Source organism: Thamnophis elegans, chromosome 2 (assembly GCF_009769535.1).
Source record: "Thamnophis elegans isolate rThaEle1 chromosome 2, rThaEle1.pri, whole genome shotgun sequence".
In the NCBI taxonomy this organism is placed as follows: Eukaryota; Metazoa; Chordata; class Lepidosauria; order Squamata; family Colubridae; genus Thamnophis; species Thamnophis elegans.
Genome location: NC_045542.1, coordinates 14,723,425 through 14,735,946, shown reverse-complemented (window position 1 = coordinate 14,735,946; position 12,522 = coordinate 14,723,425). Strand labels below are relative to the sequence as shown.

Genomic DNA, 12,522 nt, shown 5'->3' with positions numbered 1-12,522 from the left:
TTATGCTAAAGAAGAAAAGAATACCATATAGGAACTCTTACTAATACACACAGGCAAATAGGAAGGAATTGAAACATGGGAAGCAAATTCAGTGTAACTCTTGCTCAATGCCTGTAGCCTAGTGATATGATTTTCTAAGCTTGCTTATTATTAAAACACTCTATCAATGTGGAAAGATGTCCAAATCATTTCTCCTCCTTCATAGGCACATACATAGGATTTATGTCACAGGGTAAACAATTTTATCTAAGGATATAATAAGAAAGTCCAATTCAGCAAAATGTTGCATGGTTTCATGTATTTCATTCTAATGGATCAGATATACTGAATCATACTACATATGGAAGCATGTTCAACTGCATATCTCAGTCAAAATCTACATGGCTGAAAACTTTTGCCTAGTTGTTGTTTTTTTTAACAAATATATGTCTGATCCTATTCCTGAAGGGGAAAGTTACTGTTCGCTCAGGCATTGGAGTAGGGTGAATAAAAGCCCATGTCTGATGTATTGGGTACATTTGGCATATGTTTTGGTGTCAATCGTCTGGATTTTAAACTTCTTCATTAATTTTATTATATTTTTCTTTACTTCGTTCTGTTTTATCTTCTTTTCCTCATGCTGTGAGCTGTCCAGTGTTGTATGGTGCTGAAATTGAATTAAATCAAATAAAATATAGACAGGGCTTACAGACAAGTATCTTAGTTTGACAATCCCTTCCTTCCTTCCTTCCTTCCTTCCTTCCTTCCTTCCTTCCTTCTTTCCTTCTTTCTTTCCTTCCTTCCTTCCTTCCTTCCTTCCTTCCTTTCTTTCTTTCTTTCTTTCTTTCTTTTTTTGCTAATCTCACTGTCAGGAATTGGAATTTAACAAAGAAACATTCTCAGAAAGTGCAAATTACCCAACTCTATATCAAGTGACTCTGAATTAAAATTTGTCAGTAGATTTTACCCCCGGTTTTGTGCAGTTTTTGCTGCTTGGAAAGCAGGACAACAGCTATAGGATACTGCTATTTAAATCATATCTCTACATAATCCCCATTATATGACCAAAGTTGCCTAGATAGTATGGCTGAGAAAATGTTCTCAAATACAAAGACAGGATACTGTTCCACTGTTAAGTGATGAGATTCCTGGCACATACTGGGATTTTTTTCCCATTTGAGTAGGACACCAATTTTCCCTCATGGATGACTGGCTCAGAGCCATTGGAGGTGTGAAGAGGATGCTGCTTTCCAGCAAACAACAAAATAAAGATTATTGAGATAATTCAGTTTATGAGTATTGAAGAGATACCAACGTGTCTAGATTTTGTTTCACTGAGAAAAAGCTACCCAGTATAGAGGGAAATTGATGTTATTGGCTTCCCAAACTATAACTGCCTTCTCACTTTTAGGTACTGGAAGTCAAGGCAAATGTAAGGAGTTCTGAAATAAAATGAGCCAGAAAATTGATGTGACAGAACATGTGGGCTACTTGACTTGCATATAGCTTTTGTCAATATGATCTATAGGATGCTTTTTTCTAATAGTTCTTAATGGTGTTTTTCTTGATCAGAACTGAATGGCAAGGCTTTAAAGGTTTATTTATATATAAGATAAAGGAAGAAGAGGGTTTTTGGTTAAAATATATTGTAGATGTTATTATTTTTGTACACATTATTTTGGTAAAAGAGATTTGAGAGGAGACAGAAAGAAAATGGTAAGCAATTAATTTATGAGATTCTACTGGAAGGAATTAAGGATAAAGATTTTTTTTAATATGTTGCTATTTCTGGTAGCTCTTAATGAAGGAGTTTTAAACTCCCTTTGAATAATTTTAAAGATTTGTTTATCTATAAGAGATAAGATATTGGAAGAAATGTTTTGTTGTATTTTTAGGTAAAATGATACGTTGCTATGTTAAAAGAAACGAAAGAAATATGAAAATGCTTTATTTGATTCAGGTTAAACATGTCTGTTGTTATTTGTGGTAACTTAATTGGTGTTTGCTTATTAAGATTGAAAGACTAGGCTTTATAATTTGTTGAAGATAAGAGATAGGGAAAGAAGAGATCTTTGGTTGAAGTGTTAGAGAAGGTGATAAATTGTTGAAATGGTTTTTACTTGTCTTGATGAAGGGGGAAGCCACTTCTTTATATATCTTTTTTCTCTTTTTTCTTATATGTTTTTTCTTTCCTTTCCCCCGTTTTGTCCTACACTTTTCAATTTTTCTCTTTTCATATTTTTAGGTAGTTTTCCCCTTTGCATTTTTGAATTTTAATAAAAGTTACTATTAAAATTATATATGATGGATATCAAATTAAGCATGGTGGCAATGCAGCATCTCCCCCCCCAAGCCCTTTCAAATGACATGTTTACCTTCAGAAACATTTTGAAAGATTTATATATTAGGTATTTATAATCATGTATGTACTATCTTGTATGCACAGCATTAACTCAGATACTGGAAATTGGGCCACCTATGCCTGAAACTCTTTGAATTTTGTTTTAATTTCAAATTGCTCTTTGCCTTTGTGCTCAGATTCAGAGTAACCTGGGTGGAGTGCTAGGTTGAAATCTCAATCTCTATGGGATCAGTCCAAAGCCAATCACTTGGTATTCCATCTCATTTTCTCTATCTTGTATCATATGCAGAATGGGGATTGCAGTGACCTGATTTCAATTGTAAAAGAGAAAGTAAAATCAGTAGGTTCAAGTCAGAATCAATTAGGCAATGATCCATTCATATCCAGAAAAAAAAATAGGTGGGCAAAACAATAATATAATCACAATGTTGTTGATTTCTGCCATGACATCCCCAAATGTGGAGTGCTTTAATACAATGTGTCATTTCTAATTCATAGAATTGGAGATAATTACTCAATGGCAAATTCTGTTGTGTGGTTATGGGGTTTAACTGTAAAACCTATAGTTTTAGCTTATAATTAAGTTTAGAATTGGCTTTATTCATAAGTTTAGAATTGGATTAGCTGCCCGATGAATGTAGTAGGAATTAACCTCCATGTGAATATCTCCAGGATAGTGAATATGCAGTGATAAGGTGTGTTCATATTTAAATTAAATTATGCCCAGTGGAATTTGACTGTGCATTATTTGCTATTAAGCAGGCCACTCCTCTATACACAAAAGCTAATTTGAGAAAGGAGTGTTGAGAGCTGAAGGATTTTGCAAATGTAACTAGGAAAATACTATGAGATTTACTGCCTGGTAAGTATCTTTAGTTATGCACTGCACATCCATGGAGCCTATGCAATATGCATATCCATATCCATGGAGCCTATGCAAGAGGCTCCATGGATACAATTGAACTGATTAATTTTGAATACAGGGTTTACCAGAGCAAGAAAGCTTAGTATAACCTACTCCAGAAGATATGCCAGTGGATGAACCAGGAACGCCTCTAGAACAGTAGAACAGGGCAGGGCAAAGAGGAATTTTCAATGGGGTAAAGCTTGACAAGCTGGCATTGGGGCGACATTGACACAAATACAGGAAAGGTGATTCTGGCAACGCACCAGCAAGCAGTTCTAAGCCATTATCTACCACCCTTGGTTTAAAAGAAAAAGGAATCCCTTGCAGAGAGGCTGAGGGAGGGAGGTCCGCAGACAGGGAAATGGAAAACTCTTGTCTAGCGCTGTAGAAATGAATGGTCGGGAAGCTCACTGATATTTGGCGCAGGAGTTTGAAGGGGAGACTGGATGAGATTTCCTGCTGCGTTTCATGGAGGAGGAGGAAGAGGAGACTGGCAGGGAGGGAGGCCTGCAGTCAGCGGTACCTTACTCCGAGGTGGGGTAAGGATGGCACCCTTTCCTCGAGAAACCGCAGTCCGAGCTTGCCAGTCTCGTTCGCTCGCTCCTCTGTTCCTTTCGTTTGAGTCTGGCGTCTCCTCCCGCCTCTCCCCACTCCGAGGCGGGCTCGGCCAGTGGCCGGGGGCATTGTGACGTCACAGAGGACGGGTCTTTATAAGGCCGGGCGCGAGAAGCTCCCGCTTCCTCGGCTCGGCAGTCTGGGCTGAGTTGGCGTGTCCGCCGGGAAGCAGAAGCCTTCCGGATGGGCAGATGAGCTGGGAAGGGGGCTGCGTCGCGGGCTTCGCCGGAGGGCGAGGGGCATGAGGCAGGGGGCGACATGACCGTGCCGCTGCTGAAGATCGGCGCCGTGCTCAGCACCATGGCCATGGTCACCAACTGGATGTCCCAGACGCTGCCTTCTCTCGTGGGGCTGAATGGCACCATCTCCCAGGCCGGCACCTCCGAGAGAAGCGTGAGTTCTCCTTCTCTTCCCACCCCCCCCTGGAGAAAAGGGGATCCGGGCTGCCCCGCGGCTGCCCCTTCCAGTCGATGCACCTCGCTTAGTGGCTCTGGGGGGGCAGATCGCCTGACTTTTTGGCGGGAAGGGGCCCCTGCCCTTCCTGCCCTTCGTCTTCTAACTCTGCGCCAAAGGAGCGCTGCGAGCGAGCGATCCAGAAGTTGCCTTCTTTCCCAACCTCGCCCGACGGGGCTTCCCGGCTTTGCTCCCTTTGCCATTCCGACGAGACGGGTTTATCCACCTGAGTCTGGCACTTGTTTTCTAAGTTGCGTCGCGATGAGTCTTGTTTGGGGCTGCTGGGGGAAGGAGAGAGGCGGCTCGGTTCCGATCCTATCTCCAACGCTTATCCTACCTAGGAGGGAAAGACGCTTACTTTTTTCTGCTTCTGCATAGATGTGTGCGGGTGTAAAAAAAAATGTTGGAAAGAACTTCCTTTTCAGAAGGTTTTCGGTGGGAGAGCGTGGTAGGAAACAAGAGGTTAAACGAAGCCCCTTATTATGCCTTCCTCGCGGCCAGACTTCACACCAACCGGGAGGGGAATGGTAGTTGCCTGCCCACAGCGGCGGCGTCGAGATTTGGGAGTTTTAAGTTGAACTTGGAAAAATTGCAGAGCGGGGTAACGTTAGTCTTCGGCATTTGGAATGGGGATTGTGACAGATTGGGACTGAGGTGTGCTTCCTCAATTTGGAAGCATTGTAATCTTCAACGGGAAACTAAGGGCTTCGATCCTTTCTGCTCTCTAGGCGACGCTAAATTGCTTGAAATTATCCAAAATACTTCTGAATGGATGTGTGTGAATGTGTGGTCCCCCTGCTGTCTTTCTCTTAATTCACAACAGAACTGCTTCTGTGTGAACTATCTCCTCTGCCCAGATGTCTTCAACCCAATCTTCTCGACTTCTTTGAGCCTTGTTTTGATCATTTCCCTCTTTCCATCTCTTCTAAAGGCTGAAGGAGTTTGGGAAGGGAGGACGATATGTCTTCCTTTTTGCTACTGTCCTCTTTTTACCAATGTTTCCTCTGAAACTTTGCTAAACAATCCCTCCTATTATTCTGCTATGCAACCCTTCTGGAATGAAAAGAGGGATTGTTGCCCCCACCCCACCCCAACCATTCTCCTGACTGTGGCTAGTCCTAGCTGCAGTGGATCACTTCCCTGGGCTCCTCCACCTAGGCTCTTCCAGGGAAGCACCTTGCCTTGCTCAAATACCGGTTTCTTTGGGGTCTCCACACCATTCTCCTCTTCTGAAAACCTCCATGCCAGTCCTTTCCCGATCACTGTGATTTCTTCGGGACCATTGAGGGGTTCATTTGGATTAATTGCTTTATTCTTTCTTTTCAGCTGGGAGACAGAATTAACAATTCTCTCCTTTCCATCGGTCCCCCCACCCCCGTTTTCATGCTTGTCTGAGTAGATTTTTTTTTTCCACCGGTGGAAAACTTTCTCCAATTCTTAAAGGAGAAATGCTCATCTCTGTAAGTCTGGGTGTGTAATAGGGAAGAAAGGTTCTGACATGTAGACTGGTTGTGAGCTCTGCAGAGCATCCTGGAATTGTTGAATGAGTGTGTTTGTGCCTGAGATGTTTTTATTTTTCCATGATGTTGTGTACAAGTCCAATGAAATCTATTCTTCCACTGTGGGGGATTCATTTGATGTTTTAAACAATAGCTACAGCCTTTAAACAGTGTATCTGGGTATGTTTGTAGAATAAGAATAAGCTTCAGATAGTAGTAGGCAAGTCAATAACTGTTGAGAGTAGGAAACGCCTATAAAGGTTTTTGATAAACAGATCGGGTCTGATCATCCCCCAATTTTGCTTCAGTCTCCATATACCAGTACCTGTCTGTTTGCACCTTAAACCCACATGCATATGAAGCAGTTAGAAAAACCCCAGCCAATAAACTCTTGAAAAGAAATCCCCACATCCTTGGTGAGGTTGTATCTGAGCTGCTGATTTTGAAAATGCTGGATAGATTGATCGACTGTGATGCATAGTTACCATAAGGGTATTTCCTCAGCACTAAACAGAAAGGAAGCAATAGGATTGGAATACGGTTTCCACGTAGGAGTTGGAGAGGATCTTTGGAGATAGAATGGAGATGAAGTCTCATATGCCGATTATAGGCATCTATCTCTCTGTGCAGCTTAAGGGCACATTGATTTATATACCCATGTGTTGGAATTACTCTAGTGACTGTAGGTTGATAGTACGGCAAGTGATGCAAATTTGTATGGGATAAAATGGCTTGCTAGTTCCTTACTCTCTGTCAATTCCACAAGTAAAATGTCTGTACATTTTTCATATCCAGTTAATTATAGGGAGAAACAAGCTAAGAAAGATGATGGGATGTCAAATGCTCTGCTCATTTCTATGACATTGATGTCTAGGATTTGATACGACCAATGCTTGTTAGGGCTGGGAGAAGACGCTTCCTGATCATAAGTAGCAAATACTATAAGCAAAATCAGGCGGGTCTGGTAGATATACAAAGCTATCTGTGTCCCAGAAGGGGCCAATCCTAAAATGGAAATAGTCTTTCCATTGGCTGGAGAGAAAAGTGGAGGTTAGCAGTGGTGACTGAAAATACGCTTGGAACAAATGAATGAATGGATTTCTGCCAAGAAGCTTCTAGATCAGTGTTTCTCAACCTTGGCAACTTGAAGATGCCCGGACTTCAACTCCCAGAATTCCCCAGCCAGCATTCTGGGAGTTGAAATCCGGGCATCTTCAAGTTGCCAAGGTTGAGAAACACTGTTCTAGATTATCCTGGAGCCCTGCCGGATGCCACCTAGCCATTCCAAGGAATCCAGCTTTGTCAGCTGCAGCAAATCTGTCCACTTGAACGCTCATCTCTTATTGCTTTCTTCAGTCTATTCACCTGATGTTAGATCAAGCTAAGTGTGTCTATTTCACAGTGGGAAAGGCTGAGATCCCAGTGGAAAAGAAAATGAACATCACAGCTTTCAATTTGAAGTGCTAATTGCTTTTGATTTGGCACACCCTGGTCTGTTCCTATCTCAGTCAAGTGCCTTAGGACATTTTTTTACACATGAGATTTATGTTTTCCTTTGCATTTCCTACTTCCTGTAATCTGGATGTAAAGCCAACATGTTCTAGAAAGTGTATGCTTAATTAGAAAAAAAAAGGTTTCTATCTTCATTTTAGGTGTACTGAGAATATTCACGCACATGCACATATTTTTTTTAAAAAACAAGAATGTATGTTTAATGTTACATATGGTAATCTTCATTGTGTCCTTGAGTGGCTTCTTAATAGCACTCTCGGTGGACAAAATTAGAACTGGATGAAGGGTATGCCGTATAAGAAATCACCATAGTTCTACCTTTCCGGTTGGATTTTTTTTTTAATCCTGTAGAGGGTTTCCAAATAGCTCCACTGCAAAAGCCAGAAGAATCCTACGATGCGTCCAGTTTTCACACAATACTGTGGCTTATTTTTCCACTTGCAATAAATCCTTATACCTTCATATGGGTTAGGAAGAGCTCTTACCTAGACCATTTCCCAACTCTTAGAGGAGACGAAGCATTCAGATGTTTGTGTGTGTGTGTGTGTGTGTGTGTGTGTGTGTATACGTATATATATATATGTTGTATTTGTGCTGATAAATAAATAAAGGGAGACTAGTATAGATCTATTTCAAGCTATTTAGCTCTCATCAGCTAGCCATACCCTTACTGGGATTAGAACCTGTGCTGTATTGCATCTTAGGCAGATGTGTTAACCATTAAGATGATGTCAGCTATTCCAGATAGATTTAAAATTAGATGATACAGTTCACCTACGGTTCTTGATTTTGTGCCCATTGCTGGATATACAGTATGCTTTCATTAATTGGCAACCTTGTACTCTTCTCCCACTGGGGCTGTGGGGATGCAAATGTTTTGACATTTATCTGATGCAAGACACCACACTGTTGAATGGGTCCTGTGCTGGGTCCACCCCAGGCATTGGGAAGATATGGTAAAATACCATTCGAAAAGCCTTAGTAGTTGAAATTTCAATTGTCCTTCCAAGTTGCATTTCCGAGGTTTGCTTTCTACTGTTGGGGAAAGCACATGCCATTTTAAGGCCGACTTCCTTCAAAAGATGCCAGCCAGTTATCCTGGCATTGCCAGACATCTCAGCATGAATTGTCACTATTTCCTTTTGTTCTGTATGATTTCTGTGTATTTTTTTTAAGTAGTTCCTTTAAACGAAACTTCATTTTCATGAACTGGAGCTGCTTTATGTCTTGGCTGTATTCACACAACATGCTTACCCTAGCATTTACTGAATTAACCCACTTTCTCACTTGACACAGTACACTGAACCATAAATAATAAAGTGGTCTAGATTTGGGTAATTCACTGTGGCAAAGAAGCAGCAGCAGCAGCTAATCAAGCCTCATGATGGATGGATAGATTTGCTAAGACTTTACCTGACCTAGTTAAGCACATTGTTGTAAACATAGTCTTGGGTTGTGTAATTTCCATACATATACCGAATGGCTTTGCTTCTGAACAGCACTGTCATTGATTGGGTTTTCTTGGGAGTCAACAAGTGGAAAGTTCGTATTTTAGTCCAAAAGATACCTACTGTATTTTGAACATATGTAGAAAAACAATAGCAAAAAACCCCAATGATTAGTTATAATCCAGTATCTTTTTGAGTTTTTGATTTGTTAGATTTATGCCCCTCCTTTCCTTCCAGAGCAGTGTTTCTCAACCTTGGCAACTTGAAGATGTCCGGACTTCAACTCCCAGAATCCCCCAGCCAGCATTCGCTGTTCCAGAGCTTTGGTGGGAGTTTCCCCCTTCTTTTAACCTACAGAAATCACCCAATCAGTTCCTGTGGCTAAGGGTGGATCTGAAACAAGGTTTTCTTGGCCCCTTGGTCCTATAATGGAGAATATAGGTCAAGGTGAAACATATAACAGAATATGTATAGCTCAGTGCACTGATGATGTTACCTAGTCTGGTGATAAAACGTCCGCAGGAAAACAACCAACGCTCAGAATATAACAAGAACTCAACAGTACCTTAATTCCTACATACTGAGCTGTCTCTCCAGAAAGACTTCCTCCAGTAAATCCTCTTTTTTTGTTCAATATTAGCATATTGCATACAGGCATGATTTCTAAGAAGTCTAAGGTTGGCAATAGTTATAAATTCCTTTCTGTCTTTGGAAATTTTTTTAGAAAAATAAAGCCTGTGATGGTGAACCTGTGGCACGCGTGCTACAAGTAGCACGTGGAGCTATATTTGCCAGCATGCGAGTTGTCATATCTGGCACGCACTGATTATCGGCTTTCTGGAGGACCAGAGGAGGCCATTTTTGCCCTCTGGAGCCTGGGGAGGGCAAAAAATTGGCTTAACGAGCCAACCAGAAGTTCATAAACAATCAATTTCTGGCTTCCGGAGGGCCTCCAGGGGGAAAGCCTCCGAAGCCTGGGGAGGATGAAAACTCCCCCCTGTGTGGGGGGTAGGGTGTTATGCATGTATGCACAGGTGGGTGGGGTGCATTTCATTGTGGATGTGGCCATGTGGGCATGCATCAGGGGTGGGTTTCAACCGGTTCGCGGCGGTCCCTGCGAACCGGTTGGTCGGCGAACCCGGAAGTAAGTAACTTCGGGGAACGGCGAAGGGCGCACCCACCCGCCCGCGCTCCTTACTCGGTTTTGACGAGTTCTGCGCTTCCACGGATGCGCAGGACGCATACAGCGCCTGCGCGATCCTCCAGGAGCAGCTGGAGCATCGCACAGATGCTAGTACGCATGCGTGCACCGCGCGCATGCACGAGGACGCCGCCGGCCCCGTTCCAACCGAACTGGTTGGAACAGGGCGAGAAACCCACCCCCGGCATGCATGTGCACGCACAATTTTGGCAAACCTTTACAAAAAGGTTTGCCATCACTGGCCTATACAATACATTTTCAGGCAAAAGAGTAAAGGTTTTTTCTAATCTCGAGGTCAATATTTAGCTGAACTGCCAAAGTGTGGTATTTCTTAATATCACAGTTAGCTGCCAATGGTGATATCCCCCTGGAATAGCTTTTGATTTCTTTGGAAGATGACTATGGAGAATGGTCACGATGTTTTCGTTCAAATGGAGCCCCGTTTTTATTTCAAGGAAATTTAATCCTAAGTGAATTGAATAATGAGACCACAGATTTAAAAGTGTTTTTAAAAAAAGGATAGCAGTTTCACTTTGAGTTTTAGGAGATTAATATGAAAGCAATTGTTTTAGAAGCTATGGCCAGTTCTTGAGATCACATGTAAGAAACCTAAGTGAGCTTTTGATATTTGAAAGCAGAAAGAAAATTATCTGGGTGGTCAACTTCTGAAGCTTTTTCCATAAATTTCACAGCAGCGAGCAATGCGCAACACGGTGCAGCACTTTGTGCTGATATAAATTGTATTTGACAACAGATGGAACTCTGAATCTTATGAACAAGACGTAAGTCCAGGGGTAAAAAAACAAAAAGTGCTAAAAGTCTCGCACTTGGTGCAAAACCATTCATTATTTGTTGCATGACCTTTGCTGTAGACCTTACAATAATAGTTTCTATGCTTTATGGTGCAATATGAGTGTGTTGCACAGACAAAATTATACAATCAAATGGTCTTTGATGTAAGCCCCCAAAGGGAAGTCTTCTGCTGCATCCATAAGAAATTTATGGAGTTAGTCTTTTATGTGTCATCAGATGTGCCAGACATTTATCTCACTTGCTAGAAATCGAAGCAAAATCTCTCTGGGATCAGGCTGGACTGACTAAATGGACTCTCACCAGCTTCCCCTCCCCACCTCCCCGAACTTCCTCCTGTGGCTTTATGAATTCTACTCCAGAAAGTTTTGATTTTTAAATTCACTCCCGATGCAGAAAAAATAGCTAAATCTCTTAATCCAAGAGAAGACATGCATCGTGCCTCACAAAGGGAATATTATTTTCTCCATCTCAATGGCAGCAATCTTTTCCCTTGCCTTCTATAAAAAAATCCATTGTTGGGGTGGAAGAGCATAGGAGCAACACATTGCTTTTGTACTAATAATCAGAAGCATTCTATCAGGGGATTCTTCATCACAGTGGGGTCTGCAGTGTTGAACTCCTTTACTGAGAATATTGGGCCAGATGTTGAAGGTCTATTTTATCTTGTCCAAACGAAGGCCAACAGTGGGAGCAGAAAGCTGCCTGAAGCCTTCCATTCCCATCCTTGAAACCAGCAGTCACCAACTGGTGGTCCATGGACCACTGGTTTCTGGTCCGCAGAAAAATTATTTGCATTTTTTATATTGCATTAAATCAGGGGTCCTCAAACTATGGTCCCTGGGCTGGGTATGTGCAATGAATGTTTGTGTTGCAGCACAAAGTCTCCCCCTTCTGGATTTTTTTTGAAAAAGTTTTATTGTTTTAATTAAACAAAAACACAAAAAAAGAATCATCTTTCATCACATCTTGTAGAAAGCGTGCCGATTGGTTACAAATACATTTTGTGCGTTTCTTCCACAATCCTTATATATACTTCATTCAAATTGAATTGTACATTTTAAATAAAAAAAGAAAATTTTACTATCCCTGTACCACAATTCTCATTTAATTACAATTATTTAAACATGTTTTTATCTAAAATCATTTGTATTTAAAGACACAACCACCTACTGACATTCATTCGCAGTTTCAATAAACCTCCAATAACATTACACCTTTATGACATATTCTGAAACAAATTCAATTAGTAAGATATCTAAGCATTTTGGATTTTTTTTGTAGGGGTTGGAGGGGGGAGAAATTCTGACTTGGAGTCTGCTTCAGCCTCCTGGTGTGGGGCTTTGGGTGAAGGCTGGAGGGACATGCGGCTGGCGGCAAAGAGCTAGAGGGCCTTATTCCAGTGAAACTGCATTATGGCCTGGAACTGGCTGACAATCTCAGCCTGATGAGCCTCCAGGCGCAGGTACCTGGCCTAGCACCCCCACAGGTCTTCCCTCTGCTTGGAAAGCCTATGCTCATAGTCTTTAGTGAGGTAATTCTACTGAGCCGCCTCCTTGGTCAGATCCAATTTGAACTGAGCCAGATATCTTACCAACTCTTTCTCATGATGGCTGCTTAGCTCCAACAACTGCTTCCTGTTGAGGCCTGAAGGAGCCCAGATGGGCAGGCGAGGAATGGCTGGGAGGGGAGGGGTGAGTAGAGGCTGGTGAGGCACCCCTTGATGTGAGTGACTT

General features: G+C 41.9%; 1 protein-coding gene across 4 annotated transcripts in view; it reads left to right on the top strand.

Annotated features, from left to right (window-relative positions):
• Nucleotides 1-4,121: 4,121 nt before the first annotated feature.
• The window catches only part of OLFM2 (olfactomedin 2), a 197,699-nt gene continuing 189,298 nt past the window's right edge, over nucleotides 4,122-12,522 (top strand). For 3 of the 4 annotated variants that reach the window (XM_032211274.1, XM_032211273.1, XM_032211272.1), the window contains exon 1: nucleotides 4,122-4,256. In XM_032211274.1, the coding sequence (XP_032067165.1) occupies nucleotides 4,122-4,256 (135 nt within the window). Of the gene's footprint in view, nucleotides 4,257-6,748; nucleotides 6,771-12,522 lie in introns of all 4 variants that reach the window. The other variant, XM_032211275.1, reaches the window with a different exon arrangement.